Source organism: Eschrichtius robustus, chromosome 9 (assembly GCF_028021215.1).
Source record: "Eschrichtius robustus isolate mEscRob2 chromosome 9, mEscRob2.pri, whole genome shotgun sequence".
Classification (NCBI taxonomy): Eukaryota; Metazoa; Chordata; class Mammalia; order Artiodactyla; family Eschrichtiidae; genus Eschrichtius; species Eschrichtius robustus.
In genome coordinates, this window is record NC_090832.1 from 34860437 (window position 1) to 34886274 (window position 25838).

Below are 25838 nucleotides of genomic sequence, written 5' to 3' on the forward strand. Positions count from 1 at the left end.
TTTTTCCTTATTTGTTTTCACTTTGGATGATCTGTCCCTTGGTGAAAGTGGGGTGTTAGAGTCCCCTACTATGGTTATGTTACTGTTGATTTCCCCTTTTATGGCTCTTAGCATTTGCCTTATGTATTGAGGTGCTTCTATGTTGGGTGCATAAGTATTTACAATTGTTATATCTTCTTCTTGGATTGACCCCTTGATCATTATGTAGTGTCCTTCTTTGTCTCTTGTAATAGTCTTTATTTTAAAGCCTATTTTGTTTGATATGAGAATTGCTACTCCAGCTTTTTTTTGATTTCATTTGCATGGAATATGTTTTTCCCATCCCTCATTTTCGGTCTGTATGTGTCCCTAGGTCTGAAGTGGGTCTCTTTTAGACAGCATATATACGGGTCTTGTTTTTCTATCCATTCAGCCAGTCTGTGTCTTTTGGTTGGAGAATTTAATGCATTTACATTTAAGGTAATTATCGATATGTATGTTCCTATTACCATTTTCTTAATTGTTTTGGGTTTGTTATTGTAGGTCTTTTCCTTCTCTTGTGTTTCTTGCCTAGAGAAGTTCCTTTAGCATTTGAGTAAAGCTGGCTTGGTGGTGCTGAATTCTCTTAGCTTTTGCTTGTCTGTAAAGGTTTTAATTTCTCCGTTGAATCTGAATGAGATCCTTGCTGAGTAGAATCATCTTGGTTGTTTTTCCCTTTCATTGCTTTAAATATGTCCTGCCACTTCCTTCTGGCTTGCAGAGTTTCTGCTGAAAGATCAGCTGTTAACCTTATGGGGATTCCCTTGTATGCTATTTGTTGCTTTTCTCTTGCTGCTTTTAATATTTTTCCTTGTATTTAATTTTTGCTAGTTTGATTAATATGTGTCTTGGCATGTTTCTCCTTGGATTTGTCCTGTATGGGACTCTCTGCCCTTCCTGGACTTGACTGACTATTTCCTTTCCCATGTTAAGGAAGTTTTCAACTATAATCTCTTCAAATATTTTCTCAGACCCTTTCTTTTTCTCTTCTTCTTCTGGGACCCATATAATTTGAATGTTGGTGCATTTAATGCTGTCCCAGAGGTCTCTGAGACTGTCCTCAATTCTTTTCATTCTTTTTTCTTTATTCTGCTCTGCAGTAGTTATTTCCACTATTTTCTCTTTCAGGTCATTTATCTGTTCTTCTGCCTCAGTTGTTCTGCTATTGATTTCTTCTAGAGAATTTTTCGTTTCATTTATTGTGTTGTTCATCACTGTTCATTTGCTCTTTAGTTCTTCTAGTTCCTCTGTAAACGTTTCTTATATTTTCTCCATTCTATTTCCAAGATTTTGGATCATCTTTACTATCATTATTCTGAATTCTTTTTCAGGTGGACTGCCTCTTTCCTCTTCATTTGTTTGGTCTGGTGGGTTTTTACCTTGCTCCTTCATCTGCTGTGTATGTCTCTGTCTTCTCATTTTGCTTAACTTACTGTGTTTGGGGTCTCCTTGTCGCAGGCTGCAGATTCGTATTTCCTGTTATTTTTGGCTTCTGCTCCCAGTAGGGAAGGTTGGTTCAGTGGGTTGTGTGAGCAGACAAGCCTCTCGGGCTGGTGAGTGCTGGTCGGCACCGATCCTCTGTGCGGGAATCTCTCTGCTTTGCCCTCCGCACCCCTGTTGCTATGCCCCCCTCCATGGCTCCGAAGCTTCCCCCCTCCGCCACCCCCCGTCTCCGCCCGCGAAGGGGCTTCTTAGTGTTTGGAGACCTTTCCTCCTTCACAGCCCTCTCCCACCGGTGCAGGTCCCGTCCCTATTCTTTTGTCTCTGTTTTTTTCTTTTTTCTTTTGCCCTACCCAGGTACGTGGGGAGTTTCTTGCCTTTTGGGGGATCTGAAGTCTTCTGCCAGTTTTCAGTAGGTGTTCTGTAGGGGTTGTTCCACATGTAGATGTATTTCTGATGTATTTGTGGGGTGGAAGTTGATCTCCACATCTTACTCTTCTGTCATCTTGAAGGTCTCCCCCTAAAAATATTAGTAAATTTTAATAGAAAATATCTTCATCAACTATCTTGCATAAAGTATGATAAATAGGTTCCTGCTTTATTTTTACAATTTAAGGGGATGTCATTTTTTTCAAGTCCCTTATAAAACACACTGGAACATTTGCCTCACCGTGTAGACTGGCTCAAGGCAGTCCATGCTCTAAAACTAATTGCTGAATAACTTTTCAAATATAAGGAGAGGAATTCTTCAGGATTCCCATCAAGGTGAATCACCTTTTACTTATTTCTGCCTTATGTGTCATCATATATAGGACTTATGCAGATCTGGAACATACTCAATTAGAATAATAAAAGATTTTACAAAGGAATAAAGGTGAAATAATGTTCAGAAATCTGTAAGAGAACATTAAAAAAGTAAGATTTTTATTGTGGAAAATATTAGCACCCACCCCCCTCTCGGCATTTGCTGAGTTTATAGATGTTTATTGATTTTTTTCTGGACAATCTCAGACCTTAAAATAGTGGGCATAAAATATACAGCAGTTCCTTAGAAGTTTTTAATGTAGGAATATTCATAAAGCAGATTTGGATATGAATTTTATATTCACCAGTTTATTTGCTAACTTTAAAATGATTATATTTATTTTTCTAGTAATTAAATTTGTCCTCGTTCCTTTATCTTAAAAGAGATCGTGAATCTTCAGTTGTAATATAGGCTCAGTTTGTCCCAGGTGGAAGTTAAGGAGTTCATTATTCTTATCTCTGTCAATTTCCTAATTTACAAATGAGCTGAAGCAATTAATTCTTGCAAGTCTCCTGTATTAATTATACTGTTAGGCAGGTTTCCTTGTGGTTTTGTAATTCTTTTTGTCACATTTTCACTCTGTTTACTATCTCAGCTTGATGCTTGTTGACATGCTGATTCATGTTTTAGTGTACTAGAAGGGTTTTATTCATCTGGAGGAATGAGTATAAAGAGGTCACACCTTATCATCACACTGGCATTTCTAGTGTGTGTCGAGCATGTATCTCCTTTTAATTTAATTTCTGAAAAATGTACAGGGATTTCTGCAGCTAAGCTGTACAAATCGATAAAATTTGTAATCAAGGCTGTCTAATCTCTAAACCTGTTACAAAACTTCACAACTATTGATTACATGTGAAGGATCTGCAAGCTGTTAATCATGCATGAAAGCATAGAATAAATGGTGGCTTCAGAAAAGGAAATGGACAAATAATCATCACCCCTGCAGTCCTTATCTGTCTTTCTGTTCCCCTGAAGCAAGCATGTTACCAGACTTTCATTTTATTAAATCAAATGATATATTAAAGTGTGTCAATAGCCATTATCACTTTCAAAATTTGTATTACTCTAGCCTTTTTCTATTATAATTTAGAAATTTTCTCATCTTTCTTCAGAAAAATGATCCAAAGCAAATTAGTTTATTTTGTAAGTTTCCAGAAGGAATGAAAGAAGGACCTTAGTTGATGTATTAAAATCATAATCTTTCTTGGGAGTGAAATGAGCCATACATACTTGGAATATCATTGTAATGTAATTGTTGTAGTTTATTTTGGGTGGTCTTGGGGGGTCTTCATGCCATAAGATAGCCTCACTTAAAATGGGCCCTCCTAACCTCTCATTTACTAATATACTTTATAATAGTTTCCGAGTTTGAATTGACTGGCTTGACTCATTCAAGGACAGATGTAAGATGTTTACAAAGGAGTTATGTAGTTGAGGAAAACATGTACTATTTCTGCATCTAAGTAGTATTAGAGGGATTTGGATAAAAATATATATGTAAATGTATTTTTATGTTAGACCTATCCATTCAAAAGTAATGAAATTTAGATTATATTGCTGATTCACTTTATATATACCTGTAAACTTGTATTGATATAAAAATTAAAATATTTTAATAAATGTGTTGCAGCGATGGCTTAGGGTGCTAGAAAACGACTCTAAATTATTATAGCTTAGAATAAAGTATTGACATGTCTTATACCTCATAGAATTATTAGTCCAATATTTAATATATTAGTATCTGTGGGAGCATAGTGAAGAAATGAACCTGCCCTCAAAGAGCATACAGGGAATAAAGACAAAAATATATTCATTTAAAGTAGTTTTTTAAATCTTATATCATACTGCCACAATATTTGGCACATGCCAGGCCCTTAATAAATGTTTACTTTAATACAAAATACTGAATAAGCATGTAGTGGCTCAGCACAACTCATTATTAGAGAAATAAAATTTGTAAAGTACTGTTCTATGGAGGGATCACTGACATAATCTTCACAAAAATATTTAGGTAATTTACCAAGTGAAGAGATTAGGGATAGGGATTATATCAAAATGCTGAACAATTACTAACCACAAAATCTCATCAGTGGCAGAAAGCCTCTGATGATCTTGTCTGGCTCACAGATCTGCTGGTGGACTGGCAATTGGCTGGTTTAGATGACCTTTGCTGGTGCAACGAGGTGACTAACTCAGCTCTGTTTCACGTGCATTTCTTAGTCCAGAAGTGATGGTGGAGGTGTAAGAGCAAGAGGAGCTCACAGGACTTTTTGAGATATAGGCTGAAAATTAGCACACCACCACTTTTGCCTCATTCTGTTGACCAAAGCAAGTCATGAGGCAAGCCCCAAATCAGAAGATGGGGAAATTAACCCCACTTCTTTGGTGTGGAGGGTTGTAAAATCACATGGCCAACAGTGTGGATACAAAGAGACGTGATGGGGCTTCCCTGGTGGCGCAGTCGTTGAGAATCTGCCTGCTAATGCAGGGGACACGGGTTTGAGCCCTGGTCTGGGAAGATCCCACATGCTGCGGAGCAACTAGGCCCGTGAGCCACAGCTACTGAGCCTGTGCGTCTGGAGCCTGTGCTCCGCAACAAGAGAGGCCGCGACAGTGAGAGGCCCGCGCACCGCGATGAAGAGTGGCCCCCGCTTGCTGCAACTAGAGAAAGCCCTCGCACAGAAACAAAGACCCAACACAGACAAAAATAAATAAAACAAATTAATTTTTTTAAAAAAAGAGTAAATACTAACTTGATAGGGAAAAAAAAAAAAGGTGATGAATTGGAGCCATCACAGAATTGAGTTCTTAAGTTCTATTTTCATTAGCTCTTGAAGATAAAACATATTAAAATTAGTTGCTTTATTGTTCAGAAAATGAAGTTTCCAAGCATATACTATGGGCCAACCACTTTGCTTGGCATACAAAATATGTGCCTCATTTTTTTAGTACAACCTAAGAAGTGTGTCATTTATCTTCTTTTTAGGGGTGGAGAAGGCATTGAAAATTCCCTCTAGAGTTTTGTCATTGCTGTATACAGCTTCTCTCCAGTCATCTTATTTTATACACTGTATATTACGAAGTAGTTTTTTCCAGATTGCTTTTTTAGGGTAATATACAACTCACTGTACGTTTTTGTATGTGATTAATGCTGTTGCTAAATATTTTTATGAAAAATAAAGTTTGTTTTTACACTAGGGGTAGATTATTCTCTGCTTTTTTTCCTTCAATAAATTTTTTAAAATGCCTTTTCTCTTTCTATTTTATGTTTTATCCAAGTATAGGTGGTTAGCTATAAAAAATGTTTTATTTTTTGCATTGTTTAAAGTATAACATATAAGCAGAATATGCAGTATGAGAGATGAATTGAAGTGGATTGATTGACTGTAATTACATGGTTCTTCCAACACAGTCTGATATTATTAGATAAAAATTTAAGCAAAAAACATTAAAGAGCCCCCAAATTTTCAACTCCCCATGTTTTGAGAATTAGGTTTAATAAGACATTCAGTAGGATTTATCTATTGGAAAAATAGTTATTTTTGTCTTTTTTTTCCACGTCACTTTGGTAGTAAGTTCTTTTGAAAATCAAACAATTTCCTTAGCACTATTGTAGAGAGTATGCAAATGTTATTAGAATTATCTGATGAACTTCAGTCAGACTCTTGAGAGCAGTGAAGATGACATATTTTGGTTTAATTTGATAATGTGCTTAGTATTGTTCTGAAGGTACTGGGTAAATATTTCTGTGACTCTGCAGGAGAACTGAGTGAGCCATGCACCCCCTGTCATTCTATATCCCCTGAGGGCAAACATGTCATTTCAGCAACACAGCCAGAAAGCCAAAAGAGCTGACAGCTGGTTTGTGGTTATTCCTGGACCTGAGGCTCCCTCATATTACAGTACTAATCAAGTCATCTCACCAACTTATCATTAACTCAATTTGACCCGTGGGAGCAGAGATGAAATCTTTTTGGCAAGACTAATGATGCTGTAAGACTGAAAAGATGTGCAGTGTAAAACCTTGATTATCCCCAGTCATTACCATGAGGAAAAGAATAAAAATACAAAACATCAATAGAGAAAAGTAAAGACAATGTCTTCCGAAGCATTTCAGTTTTTTCCTCCCCCAAGGTATGCCAATGTTTTCTTCCTTTTTAAAAAAAAAAAAAAAAATTCAACTTTGTTCAGAAATTTCATCTCAATTATTTTTTATTTTACACCAACAAATATTTTCTCTAACAGTCAGGAAGTTCACTTTCCTTGTGTTTGTTTTGATAAATGGAATGGAAATTGTGCTTTGCAGTCAGCTTCTAAGGTTTCTGATGAAAAGGCAGCCAGAAGCACGATGCTCCCTGTCATGCTTCAGTGTTCTTAGTTTGTGACATCTTTGACAACATCTTCCTTTTCTTCTTGGCATGAGCTTTGGGACATCTTCTATTTCTCTCTGACTGACAGCTGGATAATAAGTTTTATCATTAAAAACTGATTCTGGGGAAATGTGATCCCTGCCCTCAATTCTCTTGTAGCTGCTAAAGCTTTTGTTTTCACAACTCTTTCAGAGTAACCAGAGATTATCACTAGAGAAGGATCTGGATATTGACCTGTCATGTCATGTGTTGTTTAACAAATACCCAAAATTGAATTTCCTTTTATCTGTTATCTAGAACCACTTATTAAATCATCTTGCTGTTGAGAGGTGACTCAAAGTCAACAGGTCCTGTCTACTCATGTTGCCTTAATTTTTCTTAATCTTCAGAGAATTATTAAGTAGTTCTTCATTTTATCCTATCAAGTTGTGTTAAATATTTGACACAAAAACTATTACAAGCATAAATTCCATGCTTGATCTGTTTAGAATTTAAGTAAGGGCAGTGATATGTTATTTCTTTATTTCTCTGCTAATTGTATATTACTGGTCATAGATTTGATATGTAACTTTTCTGCTATTTCTTTTTATTCTTGATTTCATGTGGCTTTTCTCACTGTAACAACTAGGAAATAGGTGAACAATAAAAGGAAAAATGGAATGGGAAAAGTTAGTAAACCTGGCTGATCAACTTTTGGCAGAAAAATAAAGAAAACCATTGTCTACTGAAGTCACACTCCTTCTTGGCACCTTATTCTCCCCTAACACATTGCAATCTTTGGATTTTTCCACTTCCAGTGTCTGCACACTTGACAAAACCTCCAAATTAATTTTTCTAAAGTAGTTAATTAATTGTGTTAATTTCCTGCTCAGTTACTTTCCATTGGCTCTTAGATCAAGTTACCTCTTATCATGACATCCAAAGTTTTTCCAATCTTTTCCCAACCAATTTTTCCTATATAACCTCCTATTAGATAACTTGTACAGCAACCAAATGGGATTACATATTTTTTCCAATTGTGTTCATATTTATTCATCTTGTTTCCTCTGCATTTTTATTATTTATCCAAACTATGTCTATAGATCTTCTTGCCTTACCCATTGAGACCAAATGCAAATATCTCTTCCATTTGACAGGTGGAAGTTGTTTCTCTCTCTTGAATTCCTATAGTATTTTATTCCATTCATATACCATTTATATCATACTGTTTTAATTTTTTTTCTTAGTTTATCATCTTTACTAAATAAATGTTAAGCTCCTTGAGGTCTATTATTGTTTTATTCACTTTAGAATCCTCCACAGTGTCTGGTATCATACACTTTATATAATAGGCAATCTATTTTTTTTCACAATAGATGGATTACTTGTTCAAAATATTTTAGTATGATCCTTTGCTGCATGAAGGTCACTCCCTTGCTATATTTATTCCCAAGTTTCTGCCAGAATTTTGCCCCACAACTTTTTCCAATTCCTTGTTTCTCTCCCAAATTTCCTTTTACTAGAAAATCAAAATGAGAGAGAAGGAAAGAGAACTGTTTTATAAACACATGTATGGAATACCTAACAAAATTTTGAAAATGGAAAGTAAAAAATTGGGAAGAAGAAAGAACATTTAGTAAAATTCAAACCACTTGACAAGTAGTGCATTGATGAATGTGATCCCCATTGTTATATCATCATTGTGGTGACCTATGTTGTTATATAAATACTGTTTACTGTGACGCCTCTATGTACCATTCACTGTACTAGGTCATTTATTTAAATTATTTAATCCTTAAAACAGCACTTATGCCCAGCTTTATATAACATAGTGAGTCCTGAGCAATATCTTTCTACTTCCGTTTATTCTACAAAAGTTAATTATTCCAATTTTAAAAGTATAAATTTTTACTTATGCATTCATATCTCAGAAATACAACATAATTATTGGTGAGGCACAAGACTAATGGATCAGGGTGAGGAATTTAGGTAATTTTCTTGTCAAATTCTCTGATAGAATTTTCTTTGAATGGATTATTTCATAGTAGTAGAACAGTCTCAAGTCCCTGCTGTTTATATACTGATTTTAAAAAATCTATGTATATGTGGTTGTCAGCCCATGTCAGAGCTAACAGACTTCAGAGGTGTTGCGTAGCAGAGTGCCTATTGTATGTGTGTATGTATGTGCTTATATATGTATATGTGAATATATACATAGATGTACATGCATGAATACATATATATGATTATAACATATATGTAAATATAGCTGAGAATATCCAACCTCAATAAAAACTGGAAAAAAATTAAGCACATGTCAATTAAATAAGTGTAATTAGACAGTGACTTCCTCTGAATTACTGCAGATGCCTTAGAGCTCAAAATAATTGAATTTTGACTTTAGATGTGTTTCTGCGTACGTGTGTGTGTGTGTTTACTTTGTTGTATGTTGGTTTCTGAATATTGCCCTAGGTGGCAGTAAGATTATATTTTAAGTCACTATTTTAGTAATAACAATTCATTTTGCAGCATTTCTTCAAGCCATTGTGAAAAATATAGATTTTAAATACCATATTGACCTCGTAGAAAGATTCTTTGCCTATTAAAAAGCTATTTCTTTTCACAAATCTTTGTTTTTTTACCAGTTAATAAAGTGTTGGCAACTGATATTATGATTGTGGTTTATGCACATATGTATAGGATTTCTAAAGCTACCTTTTCCAGATTTTAAATTAGAGTTTTAAAATCTAATTTATATTGGTGTCAAAGTTAGCAGCATTTAAATACACCAAAACAGAATTCTCACTCAAAGTGAACTCTATGTATTTTTTTTACATACTACCAATACATAATAAATATATCTTTTGTCAACTCTTAAAAATGAATAATTGAGGATGTAGAGCTATTGTGTCCTTCACAGTGTCTGGGTATGCTTTTATTTTACTTTTTTAATTTTAATTTCAAATATGAGAATAAAAAGAGTGGGGGTAGTGAGTTCCTTCTGCTTTTGACAGCGAGTCCCTCAGTATGCACACATTTACATCTCTTCTGGCTCTTCCAAGCCTAGAGAAACCCCAAGTTCCTCCAAACTTTGACTTGCTCTAGGGCTATTCAGAATGTCAGGCAGTTCTAATAGGCAGTCAGCTAGCTGCAGCAGCTGAGCAGAAATTGAATAGCACATACATTCCCTATTTTCAGTGCTCCATAAAAGGGTTGAATGAAGGAAGCCGAAAGGCAAAAGAAATTGGATATAATGAGATTAGTTAGGAGAAGAAAATTTCTATTTATTTTTATAATTATTTAACTTTATAAATAGAGAAATTAATTTTTAAAATTATTTTATTATTAGTTTGGGAGAAAATGTAAATATGTAGTCAGTAATTTGACAGGCAAATTGTAGAGGCTTTTAGTCCATGAAGTGTTAAGTAGGTTTTTTGCTTTACCATTTTGCATTTCCACTTTTTTTCACATTCGTGTGTACACTTTTTTTTATTTCTTTTTTTTAAAAGAGGCCTCTAAATTTGCTGTTCAGAAATACGGTCCCTCTGGGGCTTCCCTGGTGGCGCAGTGGTTGAGAGTCTGCCTGCCGGTGCAGGGGACACGGGTTCGAGCCCTGGTCTGGGAGGATCCCACATGCCGCGGAGCAACTGGGCCCGTGAGCCACAATTACTGAGCCTGCGCGTCTGGAGCCTGTGCTCCGTAACAAGAGATGCCGCGATAGCGAGAGGCCCGCGCACCGCGATGAAGAGTGGCCCCCGCTTGCCGCAACTAGAGAAAGCCCTTGCACAGAAACGAAGACCCAACACAGCCATAAATAAATAAATTAATTAATTAAAACAAAACAAAACAAAAAAACATTTAAAAAAAAAAAAAAAAAGAAATACGGTCCCTCTGTGATGACTAAAGTCATGTGTAAACTTTAAGCCATTCCTATGAATATCCACTTTTTTTGTTGTTTTTTGTTCTGTTTTTAGGGGTTTTATTGGTCTTGTAGTTTCTAATCATTGCCAAAGTTACTAAGGTAAAATTTTCCTCCACTCCTACCAATGAAGTTGTGTCATACATCTGTAAAACAGATTCTTTTAAAAATTTTATTTCATTTTATTTTTTAATACATTATACCCCCTTTACTTATTTCTCTGACCCCTCATCCCCTACTTCTGGCAACTGCCAATCTGTTCTCTCTAACTGATCTATGATCTTGTTATTTTGGTTATTTTTTGTTTTTGTTTTTAAGACCCCACACATAAGAGAGATTATATGGTATTGTCTTTCTCTGTCTGATTTATTTCATTTAGCATAATACCCTGAAAGTCTATCCATGTTGTTGCAAATGTCAAGATTTCGCTCTTTTTCATGGCTTAATAATATTCCATGGTATATATGCATATGTGCATAGATATGCATAGATATGTATATGTAAACACATCTTCTTTACTCATTCATCCCTTGATGGACACTTGTGTTGTTTCCTTGTAAATAGTGCTTCAGTGAACATGGGGGTGCATATATCTTTTCAGTTAGTGTTTTTATTTTCTGCAGATAAATACCCCAAAGTGGAATTGCTGAATCATATGGTAGTTCTGTTTTTAATTGAGGAACCTTAATACTGTTTTCCGTAGTGGCTGCACCAATTTATATTCCCAACAGTGCACAAGGAATCCCTTTTCTCCACATCCTCACCAACACTTGTTATTTCTTGTCTTTTTGATGACAGCCATTTTGAGAGGTGTGAGGCAATATCTTGTACTTTTGGTTTGCATTTCCCTGATGATTACTGATGTTGAACATCTTTTCATGTACCTGTTGACCATCTGTGTGTCTTCTTTGGGAAAATGTCTATTTGGATCTTGTGCCCATTTTTTAATCAGCTTGTTTGGGTTTTTTTGCTATTGAGTTGTAGGAGTTCTTTATATATTTTGGATATTAACTACTTATCAAATATATGATTTGCAAATATTTTCTTCCATTCAGTAGGTTACCTTTTCATTTTGTTGATGGTTTCCATTGCTGTGCAGAAGCTTTTTAGTATGATGTAGTCCCACTTATTTATGTTTGCTTTTGTTGCCTTTGCTTTTGGTGTCAGGTTCAAAAAAATCATGCCCTAGAACTGTGTCAAGGAGCTTACCACCTTTTTTTTTTTTTTTTTTTTGGGGGGGAGTTTTATGGTTTCAGGTCTTTAATCCATTTTGAGTTAATTTTTGTATATGGTGTAAGACAGTGGTTGTGTTTCACTCTTTTGCATATGACTGTCCAGTTTTCCCAACACCATTTAATGAAGAGATAGTTCTTTCCCCATTGTATATTCTTGACTCCTTTGTCATAAGTTAATTAACCAGATATGTGTGCATTTATTTCTGGGCTCTCTATTCTGTCCATTCATCTATGTGTCTGTTTTAGTACAAATATCATATCGTTTTAATTATTTTAACTTTGTAATATAGTTTGAAATCAGAGAGCATGATGCCTCCGGCTTTGTTCTTTTTTCTCAAGATTACTTTGGCTATTTGGGGTTTTTTTGTGGTTTCATACAAATTTTAGGATTATTTGTTTTATTTCTTCGAAAAAATGCCATTGGAATTTTGATAGGGATTGCATTGGATCTGTAGATTGCTTTCAGTAGTATGGCCATTTTAACAATATTGATTTTTCAAATCCATGAGTGCTGAATATCTTTCATTTGTGTCTTCTTCAATTTCTTTATGCTTTTTTTAGTCTTTTAAAGTTGTATTAGAATGCAGGGTAAGTGCAAATTGAACAGTGGTATAAAATGAAAAGATGTATGAAAGAGAATGATCACTTGGAAAAAGAGAAGTTTATAAAGGAATAAGATGTCAGATTCAAAATGAAGGGTGTATGAAAACAGGTATATGACTACTAGACCTAAAAAAATTAAAACAGAGGAATAAATATTTATTGGTGTTTTCTTTTATTGCTGTATGGGATATTTGCATTCATATGCATCAGGTATTTTCTGGAGAAATTTCTCAATCTAGACACTTTTAGAACAACGTATGGACTAACTGCAATGTGGCCACTCAGTTGTATCTGATTGCTACCTAACAGGCAGCAAAGTCACAATTTATCTGGGAAGTTTTTGGATGATCCTACCTATAAGTGCCTAGCCAGTTTGTGGGCAGTGATGCCAAAGACTGTGTTTTTAGTCTAACTAGACGGAAAGGAAAATGTCATCATCTCACTCTTGTGCCTGGCAGGGAAAATGAAAACATAGCGCTAGACATATAAAGAGATTTTTTTAAATGATTAAAAAACCACATCTTTCTTCCAGCCTACTTAACACTGAAACAAAAGTGGTAAAATAGGGGGACTGGATATTGTAAACAATCAGAAGATCAGACAGAATTTAAAACCTAAACTTTGGATTCTACCAAAGATTAATTTGCATATATATATGTGTGTTTTTATAGTTTTGAGGTTTTAAATTAAATGGCCACCAGAGTGTATTTCAGATTGCACATTAAATATATTGAACTGGAATCCCAATTTGGGTTTGCCATCTGTGTGCCATGCTGATTATTTTTACACAACTAAGATTTTAATCTCAAAAATGAAAATTTATAAAAACACCCATATTGGACTTTTTGTATTACTTATTTTTCTTCACTTTTTCCCTACTGATTTCTATTTTTCATGAGCACTAACAATCCCTAGTGAGTTAATGGAGGCACCAACAAGGCCTCAAGCTTGACCGTGACTTTAATCTCTTTGTCAAATCAACGTATTAAAGTTTTGCTGTGTATTGGTTTGTTTACTGTGTAGACTTTGCCATGGCCATGACTTTCATAGGGTAATTATTTTGATTAAGTTAGATGATTAAAGTTAGTCTTGCATGAGAAAAGTATACACTTGGGAAGCAGTGATGGATGGATTCCAGTCTTCAGAGTGTTTAGTTCTGCCAGCATTTTCCAGTTGAATGGAAATTCACTTCCCAGTTTGGTTTCGGTGACACTGAATGGATTGTCAAACCTGAGCATTTCCTAGAGAAAGACAAAAAGAGATCAAGAAGGATAGATGACAATGTGAATATCCACATGTGTTCTTGCAATTTTTCTCAGATATTTTTCTGCTTTGATGAACAACATCATTACTGAAATAATAAATGTTAATATCTGCATCATTTTTGTAAATGGTAGTTTAGTGTTACGATTAGACTAATTAGTATACAGCATAGCTTGGTGACATGACAAATCAGAGAGCAGAACATGTTGACTCTTATCCATTATGATGTATTAGCTAATTCACTTGCTCAATAATGACCAAAGAAAGATGGGGAATAGGGCAGTAACAACAGAAACAACTATAAAAGCATTGTGGCCACATTTTCAGGTTTTTATTTTTCTGCCATGTTCCTGAGTACTGTGGATTGTGGACATTTTACTTCCCATTTCTCTTCCCATTGGTAAATCATAGCCCTGACAGAAACCTTTAAGAATAAGATCATGAGTAATAAAGAAAATGAGAATGAACGATGACTTCCAGATTTTCCTAGGTTTACACATGCTATGTCATGCTCAGTGTTAAATTTTTTCAAGATTATTCATGGTAAAGTTGACAGCTGTGTCTTTGATTTATTTTTCAGAACCTATGCGAACCCCAAAGACTTTAAAGATTGCTGAGATACAGGCAAGACGCATTGCTGTGGACTGGGAATCCCTGGGTTACAACATCACTCGTTGCCACACTTTTAATGTCACTATATGCTACCATTACTTCCATGGTCACAATGAGAGCAAGGCAGACTGTTTGGACATGGACCCCAAAGCCCCTCAGCATGTTGTGAACCATCTGCCACCTTATACAAACGTCAGCCTCAAGATGATCCTAACCAATCCAGAAGGCAGGAAGGAGAGTGAAGAGACGATTATTCAAACTGATGAAGATGGTATGTTCATACTTCCTTATTTTTAAAGGGGGGAATTATATGACAAGAATTATGTACTTGCTTACAGTTTTGCCTAGAGTCCCCAAAATTGAATTGGATTCTGAAATCTGCTAAATACTTTTAACAGGGTTAACTTTGGAAACGGTTTGCTTTTAACAAAAAACTTAATATTCTTCAGGGTAGCATCAAATACTAAATGAACTATTCCTTTATTGTTTTCCATTTTTATACAATATTAGAAAAGTAGCAACTACACTAAAAGTCTAAATAAAGTTTTTATCAAGTGTTCAAAAATAATTTTCACCATTTGTGGCACTACATCGATTACCTATTGGTGAAATGCACTTAGTTAAAAATTTAGTTTTTTGCATTTTACAGATCAATAGTAATAGCTTTCATTTCCTTTAGATTTGAAAGCAGCATTGTTTACCTATTCTATTCATTTTTAGATAGTTTTATGTAATTATAAATATAAAAGAAGGTCAAAGTTTATATGTTTAAGTCTAAATAAAGGTCCTTATCAGATATTGGCAAGCTATCATCTTTTATCCATCTTTTTACCACCCAAGTAATTGAATTATAACTTGCCCAATTTCTATGTGTATTACTTCTAAATTATTGAATAATAGGAAGAAACATTTATATTAATATTATAAGTTACACACACATACTATAGTATGTCATTAATGTGAATTTGAATACATTTTCTGATTTTAAAAAAATGTATCCTAGACAAAAATATATAAAAATGATAATCTAATAATAACACTGTATTCTTCCAATGTAAGACATTTCATTTGCAATATTTTCTTTTATGAATGAAAGCGTGCAGGGGGAAAGAAGTGTGCTATATAGTGAATTGAGGCAAAACCGAACTGGGAGTCAGGAATCATGAGCTTTCAGTCCTGGCTCTAATAACTCTGTAACCTTAGCAAATCCTTTCACCCCTCTAGTTCTCTATTTCTCAACTCTATATGAAAAGGTTAAATTAGATGATGTCTAAGGTTCCATCTACATTTTTATTTGGGTTTCAGAAAACAGGATGTATATGATACCCAAGTGTTCCCAATTTCCCTCGAGTCCTGAACTTTAGGCTCAGATGTATACTTTGATGCCTACCAAGTATGAGATTGCCATAAAATGGGTCAATATTCCATAGTTTCTAGAAATTCTCCTTATTACTTCAAGCTTTCTCACTCTGAAAAATGGAAATGATCTTGGATTATTCTGCTGTTTTTGTTGTAATAAAGGGAAGTGAAAGCCTTTTAACCTCATTTAGCTCAGACTTTCAAGGAAACAATATTGTCCTAAAATTATGCATATTCATAAAATTTCAAAGAATAAACCTAAGACTTATTCATGATAAATGTATTTTTGTCATCTTTGAGACAATAAAACACAGTCACCTCAGCTATCATGTTTGAACTTGCACTTAATCAAAGCATTAATAACATTTTAAAGAACAAACCCTGCTTTTATACATAAACACACAAACACTCGTATTACCCCCCTGCCCCCCACACATACACAACATACACACAACACATGCTTATGAAAGAAACAGTGGTTGCGTGTAGTTGTTTCGTAGGTAGAGTATCAAAATGGGAAGTCTAAGCATGGATTCAAAAGCTCTGAAAAATCTCTATCTCATTTTATAAAGTGGGATAAATATTATGTCTATATTATACTAGACATTTTTAAGTATAGTTGATTTATAAATTGTGTTAGTTTCAGGTGCATAGCAAAGTGATTCAGTTATTTTTTTTTCAGATTATATTCCATTATAGCTTATTTCAAGATCTTGAATTTAATTCCCTGTGCTATACAGTAAATACTTGTTGCTTATCTATTTTATGTATAGTAGTTCATATCCATTAATCCCATACTCCTACTTTATCCCTCCCTCCCTCCATCTCCCCTTTGGTAACCATGAGTTTGTTTTCTGTGTCTGTAAGTCTGTTTCTGTTGTGTATATAGATTCATTTGCATTGTTTTTAGGTTCCACATGTAAGTGATACCATATAGTATGTGTCTGTCTGACTTACATCACTAAGTGTAGGATTCTCTAGATCCAGCCATGTTGCTGCAAATGGCAACATTTCATTCTTTTTTATGACTGAGTAATATTTCATTGTGTATATATATATATACCACATCTTCTTAAGCCAATTGTCTGTTTATGGGTACTTGGGTTGTTTCCATGTCTTGACTATTGTAAATAGTGCTGCTATGAACATTGGAGTGCATGTATCGTTTTGAATTATTAGAGTTTTTGTCTTTTCTGGATATATACCCAGAAGTGAGATTGCTGGATCATATGGTAGCTCTATTTGTAGTTTTTTAAGGAACCTCCATACTGTTCTCCATAGTGGCTGCACCAGTTTACATTCCAGCCAACAGTGTGCGGATATTCCCTTTTCTCCACACCCTCTCCAGCATTTATTATTTGCAGACTTTTTGATGATGGCCATTCTGACCACTGTGAGGTGATACGTCATTGTGGGTTTGATTTGCATTTCTCTAAGGATTAGGTTATTGACCATCTTTTCCTGTGCCTGTTGCCCATATGTATGTCTTCTTTGGAAAAATGTCTATTTAGGTTTTCTGCCCATTTTTTGATTGGGTTGTTTGGGTTTTTTTGACATTCAGTTGTACAAGCAGTTGGTATATTTGGGTATTAACCCCTTGTCAGTCACATTGTTTGCAAATATTTTCTCCCATTCTGCAGGTTGTCTTTTAGTTTTGTTGATGGTTTCCTTTGCTGTACAAAAGCTTTTAAGTTTGATTAGGTCCCATTTGTTCATTGTACACTATACATTTTATAATCCGTGATTTTAGTAATAAGAATGTACTCACATGTTTTATTGCCTGCACTTAAAATTGAAAAAAAAAAGATTTCTTTTTTTTTATCATTATTGGAGTATAATTGCTTTACAATGGTGTGTTAGTTTCTGCTTTATAACAAAGTGAATCAGCTATACATATATATATATATATATATATATATATATATATCCCCATATCTCCTCCCTCTTGCGTCTCCCTCCCACCCTCCCTATCCCACCCCTCTAGGTGGTCACAAAGCACCGAGCTGATCTCCCTGTGCTATGCGGCTGCTTCCCACTAGCTATCTATTTTACATTTGGTAGTGTATATAAGTCCATGCCACTCTCACTTCGTCCCAGCTTACCATTCCGCATCCCCGTGTCCTCAAGTCCATTCTCTACATCTGCATCTTTATTCCTGTCCTGCCCCTAGGTTCTTCAGAACCTTTTTCTTTTTTTTTTTAGATTCCATATATATGAAAAAACATGATTTATTAATTGGTAATGTTAGTCTCAGTTATGTGAGTTTTGTGGTTCTTCAGTCAATCATTCTCTAACAATATAATTCATTTTGATGGTATTCTTTAGTATGAGTTTTTAGTCTGCTTTTCTTTCCACAAACCAAAGAATGCAGTCAGGCTTATATAATCTTTTTTCATACTGCATTAAATTTTTTAATGTATTTTTGGATACACATACGACTAGATTACTAATCAGGAAGTGAATTGCCATGGAAATTTAAATTAGGTCCTAAAATTGATCAAACTCATGACTGTGTTATTTATTTCATCTAGAAATAGTTTTGTAAAAGTAAAATGGCATTAACTATTCGGTCTAATTTCAATAATATTTCTTACTTTTGTTTTATTTTAACCTCTGTTTTGAAGAATTTTTTATTGTTTGTAATGATATTGAAGTGCATGTTATTATTTCATGGTAGTACCGTCACAAAGTAATTCCTTCTACTGTAAGGGTTTTTAAATTTTTTGCTTTATATATAAGACTAAATGATTGAAGTACAAGCTTTCTATGAAGTATTTGCAATTAATTCAGGCTCCAGATCTGCTCATTATAAACTCCAGTTTCTACATAGAGTACTTGATGTGTCTTAATGTTCCTGAATTGGGGGGGGTGACAGAATATCTAAATCATAATCTATTTATTGTTGGAAGATCGGTGGATTATGATGATCTAATTAAGTCAGTCTTGCTAAATTATTGCTGCCCTATATACATAGAAAAATAATAAATTATCAGCCATCTAATAAAAGAATATAATTTCATGAAAAGAATTCTGGGTACATCCATAAACCATGAGAGCAAAGCTAGAATGATTTCCCACCAGAACCCTAAGGTAGAATTTATATTTAATTTATTGCATGTATTTTTTAATGCACGGGTAGAATTTTGTGTAAGAGATTTTGTTTTCATTTTTTATTCTAGCAATCATAAAAATCAATATTGTGAAGTTAGCTCAGCAGAAAAGCCTGGTTTGGGGACATTTTTTGACTAATACAAAGCTATTTTTAAATGTACATTTATTATATTTTAAAGGCTGTAAAGCTTATTTAGTGTAATCTTGCCCCACCCACATTTCATTTTCCTCTCTTCCACTTTGAGAGTTATAAGGGTCTTTTTTATGTGCAAAAAAAAAAAAAATTTAGCTGAAACAGCTCTCAAATAAATTACAAGCAGGGGAATAAAAGTCAGCATTCTGTCTCCATTAAAAGTTGTTGATGTGGAAATGTGAGAGGACATTTCCTGCACTATGAAGACTGCCATGATGATGGTCTTAGTAACTTCATGTTGTATTTACACAAATCATATGTACATATAAATGTCTGTATATAGAATTGTCTTCCTTCAAACAGAGAAAATTATTGAATACAGGTTGTCTGTAGAAAATTATTGAATATAGTTTGTCTGTGCCCTCACCCCTTTCCTCCACATGTTTTATGTGTGTGTTTTGTAGTTCACCTAAGTGTAATTCTTTTTCTCATTCACTATACTGGTCTCAGTGCAAGATCAGTAGTGTGGAACTCTCTTGGCTATAATTTTCCCACAAACTTTTCCATAAGTATATGAAGTGAATCCTGTTGACAAAGTAGAACATGTATAAGGAGAGCAGAGAAATACACAAATTCCAGGAAGGCTACTTTCCATTTCTACCCTTCTCTCAATGTAGAATTTACAAACATTTAAAACTATCCTTGGGACTTCCCTGGCAGTCCAGTGGTTAAGACTCTGCACTTCCAATGCATAGGGCACAGGTTTGATCCCTGGTCAGGGAACTAAGATCCTGCATGCTGTACAGTGCAGCCAAAAAATAAAATAAAATAGAATAAAATAATAGAATAAAATAAAATACCATCTATAGCTTTCAAATAATAAAATTTAAAAAAATAAATTTAAAAAAAACTATCCTTATTTGTGAACAATTTGAAATATATCCATGCCATTTCATATTATTTTTTTGACCAAATCGTGTTTGGTGAACACAGGTAGTAATTATAATACCATCAAATAAACATTTACTCACTAGTTGGGGCTTTACTTCCTCCTCCCCCCAACAGCCACCCTCTATGAGAGGTGTGGAGAGGCAAATAAATACTTTCCCTTAACTACAATTGTAAGCTTATGTCACTTGAGTGGAATGGAAACAACAGGCACTCTCTTAGGAAACAAACCAAGGCCCATGGTAGCCTCAGCAGATGCCACAGATTACACACCTGGCATCTTTTCTGTTTACTGTGGATTTTTTCCTTTATGAATTCATTATTAATATGCCAAATTATGTTGGCTCTCCCAGAGGTCATAACATCATTCATCGTCTGCTTGTAGATTGAAATAAATCTTACTCTTTTGACATACCATTCAGAATTTCTTGATGCTGCTGGCCACATTGCAATGCATTTACTTTGATCCAGTGATTTTTAATTTATTTCAGTCCTCACAAAATTGCTGTGTACTCTGAAACTACATTTCTAGATAATGTCATGTGTAAAGTTCACTGAAACGTTAGATTAAGGAAAAATATTAATTAAAAAACATATTTGCCCAATATTGGGTTGATATTTTCAAGAGAAAGCATATTTTTAAGCAAAGTAGGATGGATAGGATATAGTTTTAAGCATTATGAGAACAAGAAACTGGATATTTATGTAAATAAATAGCAACCGAATATTTAAATAAAATATATACAAGGAAAATACACAATAGCAAAAGTATCTCGTATCTTGTATTTTGTCTATAGAAGCTGACACATCATTCATTGCTGCCACTGGGTTATATGACATTTGCAAATAAGGACTGGAATGGTTTCTCAAATCTTGTCATACCTGGGGACACTTCAAAACCCGTTATGTTGATAGTTGAGTTCTAAACAAGTCCAGTGTTATAAAATGGTTGGATTCTTAGCTTTGAAAAAGGGAATTTCATTTGAAAGACTGAAGCAATGACTTTAAAGCCTATTCATCTTAAGGAGTTTTTTTAAAAATTGTAATAATCAATGCTCTTTTTTTAAGTTATAGAAATGTAATAAATATAGCTATAAAAGTCAGATTGACTGTTAATGAACATTTCAATTCAGTACTATATAGTTTGGCTTTTGAGTCTAAGGAGTGTTAATTATTATTATAATTAATTATTGTATGAACATTGTTTATGGAGACACTTTAGGGGCTTATAATAATCTTCAAAAAATCTTTCAGGGAAATCTTTCAGGGAAAGCTCTGTTCTTGAAACGAATTACAAATGATATCTTCATGTCATGAGAGGTATACAACAGAGAAAACTAGACTACACAATTTATTCAGCTCTCTAAGGTGATAGAATATACTTCTGAATAAAAATAACTTTGCGGTTGTACATAATCTGCATTAGAAGCTTATAGATTGATTTACTTTGAATTCCCATGTATTCCCATGTATTAAAAACTTGCCATACAGCTTGTTTTCTTTTTAAGGACACATTTTTATTTATTTTATTTACTTTTAACCTGTTTAGCTTATATGTGTACTTTTTCTGTTTCTGATATAAGGATCCTTATAACCAAAAATGTATTTATTTGTAGTGCCTGGCCCTGTACCAGTCAATTCTCTTCAAGGAACATCCTTTGAAAATAAGATCTTCTTGAACTGGAAAGAACCTTTGGATCCAAATGGAATCATCACTCAATATGAGGTACTGGGAAAATAAGGAAGTTTATTGAAATATGGATTAAAGGGGAGAGTAAAAGAAAATGTTAGAGAAAAATAATGGAAAAGAAGTAAGTGAGAATTGGGGATTAAAATCAATGTTAGTTCTTCTCTGTTTTAATTTATAAATTCCTTTATTCCAAAATTAAGCATCAAAACAAATATTATATGGCACCTAGAGTTTTCAAATTCTTAAGTAAATGTTGTTGTTTTAGAGAAGTAGGATGGGCCTTGTCAAACAGACTTACTGGTGATTGTAAAGAGTAAACTTTTATAAAATTAAGAAACTCATATTTCATACTATGATTTAGGAGAGGCCATTCAATGTCAGTTGTTTCAGAGTAGGGGAGAAACACCTAAAAAGCAAAATATATCATAAACCTGACTATTACAGAGCTTCATCTCAACTTTGAATATAAATCATTACCTTATTTTTAAATATGAGAACCTGAAAAGAAGAAAAGAAAGCATCATTTTAATTGCACAAATGTGTAGTTCTGTTCCTGGGTAGTCAATATTGATTATAGCATAAAATACTTACTTTTTATTGGCAACAGAGGACATCACAGGAATGGGGAGTTTTGTGTGCAGAGAGTTTATTACACTATTCTATTTCACTTTTAGTGATTGGTCTGTTCAAATTATCTATTTATTCTTGATGCAGTTTTGGTGGGACTTTCTGGGTTTCATATGCATTATATTATATATGTCTGTAAGATTATATATAGATATATATTCATATTTAATAATATTCATTTATCTTTTGATGGAAGAAAATAGATGTGTATTGATCCAGTCAGATAACTCTAGGTTTATCTGTGGATGAATAGATAAATAAATAGAGAGACAGACAGACAGACAATAGATACAGAATGACAGTGAAATAACCATATCAAAAAGAGAAGGAAAAGAAGTGAAAAAAATGTGATTCATTCCACACAGATGCCCTTGAACGCTATCTTACTTAAAGGGGGTTTATTTAGAATGTATTATGACTTATATTGGATATGTAATAGGAAATATATTTCTTAAAACAGGTCAGTTACAGCAGCATAAGATCATTTGATCCTGCAGTTCCAGTGGCTGGGCCTCCCCAGACTGTATCAAATTTATGGAACAGTACACACCATGTCTTCATGCATCTCCATCCTGGAACCACCTACCAGTTTTTCATAAGAGCCAGCACAGTCAAAGGCTTTGGGCCAGCCACAGCCATCAATGTGACCACCAATATCTCAGGTATGCAAATGAATACAGGGCAAACAGAATTGGTTTGTAATAGCATGTCCTAGAGAATCACATATACACTGAGTGTAATTCACCTCATTTATTGAATCTTTAACATAATTAGTCATGATTGAAGGCACTTTAAAGAATTATCTGAATACAGATTATTATTTGTTATATGTCCAAACCCCCAAAATCTCAAAATCTCTGTCGTTTTTAATTGACAAAGGTATTTTTAAAGACTATATTATATCTTAATTAGAAATTTTTAGAAGTTCGTTATGAAAGTTCATATTAAAAACCTATTATACGTTTGAGGAGTTGGTAATTATTAATGGTATCTGATCTTTACTGTAAATGGATTTTATCAAAAGCATGGTAGAAGATCCTTGCAGTACTACATACTTTGTCTCTCTGTTCCATTTTTCCCTGACATTCTGATAATTTTATGACAAACAAATATGAACTCTTCTTTCTCTTAGAGATCTCACATAAATTCATCTAAATTTCAGAATGGTAATGTGCAGGAGAATTTTAGGTTGATTAACAAATACAATTAAATTTCACATTATGTTATGTTCACAATTTCACAGTTTGCTAGGAATTAGCTTTGCAATATGCCCTATATCTACCCCAGCGTATGTGTATTAATATTTTATCTTATTTATTTAAGATTACTAAAACGGATATATGTTACTTATGTAACTGAAAAGTTAAATTTGAAAAATAAATGTTTTAAAGGGTCAACCACTTAATATATTAAAATACTAATTTTGAATTTGTAAAGTCTTTTTGTTCCTTCATGTTCACTTTTATTATAGTTCTACATAGCATATATTGGTGGTATATCATAATACATCATTAAAAAATCTCTACCATTCTTCTGAAATTACATAATTTGAATCAGAAAGAAACCACATACTCTCTAATTTTTTTTAAGTCTAAAATTTTATTTGGAAATTTCGAATATAATATAAAACTTTAAAAATTTATGTCATGGAAAAAATTATTCCAATATGAGTTATGGTTCCTTTTGCATAGCATTTGATATATCTTAATAGTCTAATAAAAAAGAATTTTAAAATAGTATTCATTATGTTAGAAAATAGCAAGGTATTAAAATTGCCAATTCTTTTCTTGATGGAACAATTCTAAATCATCAATTTAAATATTTATTGAAATTATTTTACTAGAAAATATGACTTGGTGATATGATAATATAGTAAAACATATTTCCCACCCTTTAGAATTAGTAATAGTGCTATAAATAAGATCCTTCAGCAGAGATATGTACAAAATTTACATAAACTTTATAAAACTGAGAACATTGAACAAACGAACATTATTGAGAGCCAAAATTTATTGTGGTTCAGACACAATTTTTTTTTTTATTGAGTAAAAAAACTTATAAAGACCAGAACACCCAGCTAGCATTTTCTTTGAGTTATTTAACTGCAGTTTCACTTGAAGCAACCTACGTACATGGATACTTGATTTGAACTTTAAAACTTGGTTGCAATCACTGTATCTTGGGAACACATAGTAATCAAGCTAAGGCTAATGAAATTTATGGTTAGTGTGATTCTCAGGCTCACTTGAACTTTTAAGGTAATATATTGTTATTTATCCCTTGAGTCCAGTAATTCTATCTATCAGCATTTTAAAAGCAACTTAAATTAAAGTGAAATCAAGTTATTGGAGGCATGATGCTTGGCAGTATTGTTTACATGTATGTGTATGTGTGTGTGTGTGTGTGTGTATAATACACATATATATTATACACCCATATAAAATTATACTCATATACATATTATGCCTATATAGTATCTGTTGATTCTACTTGTAAATAACTCTCAGATAATTTACCTCTTTCTAAACTGTTTCTTTCTTTCCATCTGGATCATATTTTGAGCAGACCATTGACATATCTTTCTAAGCAGCATCCTTGCCTTTAGACTTGCCTTGCTCCAGTGTTTTTTTCTATTCATCTTTGTACAACATATATTTCTTCCTTAATTTTTTTCAAAATCAAGTATATTATATCCAATATGATAAAGCCCAAACATCCTTGCATGATTAGCATTTGTGGCCCTTCATTTTATGGCCCCTCCCATCCTCCACTCCTACCCATGAATCCGAAGTTCCAGGCATAGCAAACTAATTGTAGCTGTTAGAACACTCTGTGTCCTTTCACGTGATGATATCTTCAGATATTCTGATTCCTCTCTCTGGAATATTATTCCATGCATTCTCTTTCTGATGAGTTTTTACTCTTCTTTTAACATTCAGCTCAAGCATTGCCTAAACAGTGAAGTCTTCTGTTTCATCTTCCCAATCCCCAACACTAGTTTAGACAAGTGTGGTCCCCCAGCATCAACTAGTTTAGACAGCTGTGGTCCCCCAGCATCCAGATCACCTGGAAATATCCTGGAAATGTACATTATCAGGCCCCACCCCAGACCCACTGAATCAGAAACTGTAGGGGAGAGGGGCAGCGATCTGTGTTTTAAGAAGCCCTCCAGGTGCTTCTGATCTCCCTAGTTTGAGAACCACTGTGTTGGCTAATTAACTGTCCCCTCTTTTGGTGACCTAAATTTTGCTATAATTTTTTTGCTTTTTATAAGACTCTCACGCTTGATAAATGTGAATCCCTACTTTTAATTCTATAAATGTCAGAAACCACACTTCATTTGCTTTTATATTTATAGCATGTCTCGTAAAATTTGACACATAATATTCAGTAAACGTTGAATGAATGAATGAAATACTCTAAAATTTTTATTAAATACTATTTGTACTCAATTTTTCTGTTAATGCATACATTTCACTGTTCATATACTCCCTTAAACATCTTTCTGCATGGAAAGAATCAAAAGCCATTTGAGGTTATTCACCCAGTTCAAGATTAGGAAGCCCTCTCACCCCCAAGCATTGTCAAATATTTTGAAAATTTTTAAGTTTCTTCTTTTCAAGAATGTGGCAACTAATGCACTAGTTTATGGTAAATAACAGCTAAAGTTCCCATTCCCATTCAACATGCTTCCTAGATATGTTTCTATTGTGACCACAGTGG

The 25838-nt window shown here is 33.8% G+C and overlaps 1 protein-coding gene across 4 annotated transcripts in view; it reads left to right on the plus strand.

Annotated features, from left to right (window-relative positions):
* Window positions 1-25838, plus strand: part of PTPRK (protein tyrosine phosphatase receptor type K) — a 554818-nt gene that overhangs the window by 425481 nt on the left and 103499 nt on the right. For all 4 annotated transcript variants that reach the window (XM_068551059.1, XM_068551061.1, XM_068551060.1 and 1 more), the window contains exons 8-10: window positions 14216-14518; window positions 21415-21524; window positions 22576-22777. In XM_068551059.1, the coding sequence (XP_068407160.1) occupies window positions 14216-14518; window positions 21415-21524; window positions 22576-22777 (615 nt within the window). The remainder of the gene's footprint in view (window positions 1-14215; window positions 14519-21414; window positions 21525-22575; window positions 22778-25838) is intronic.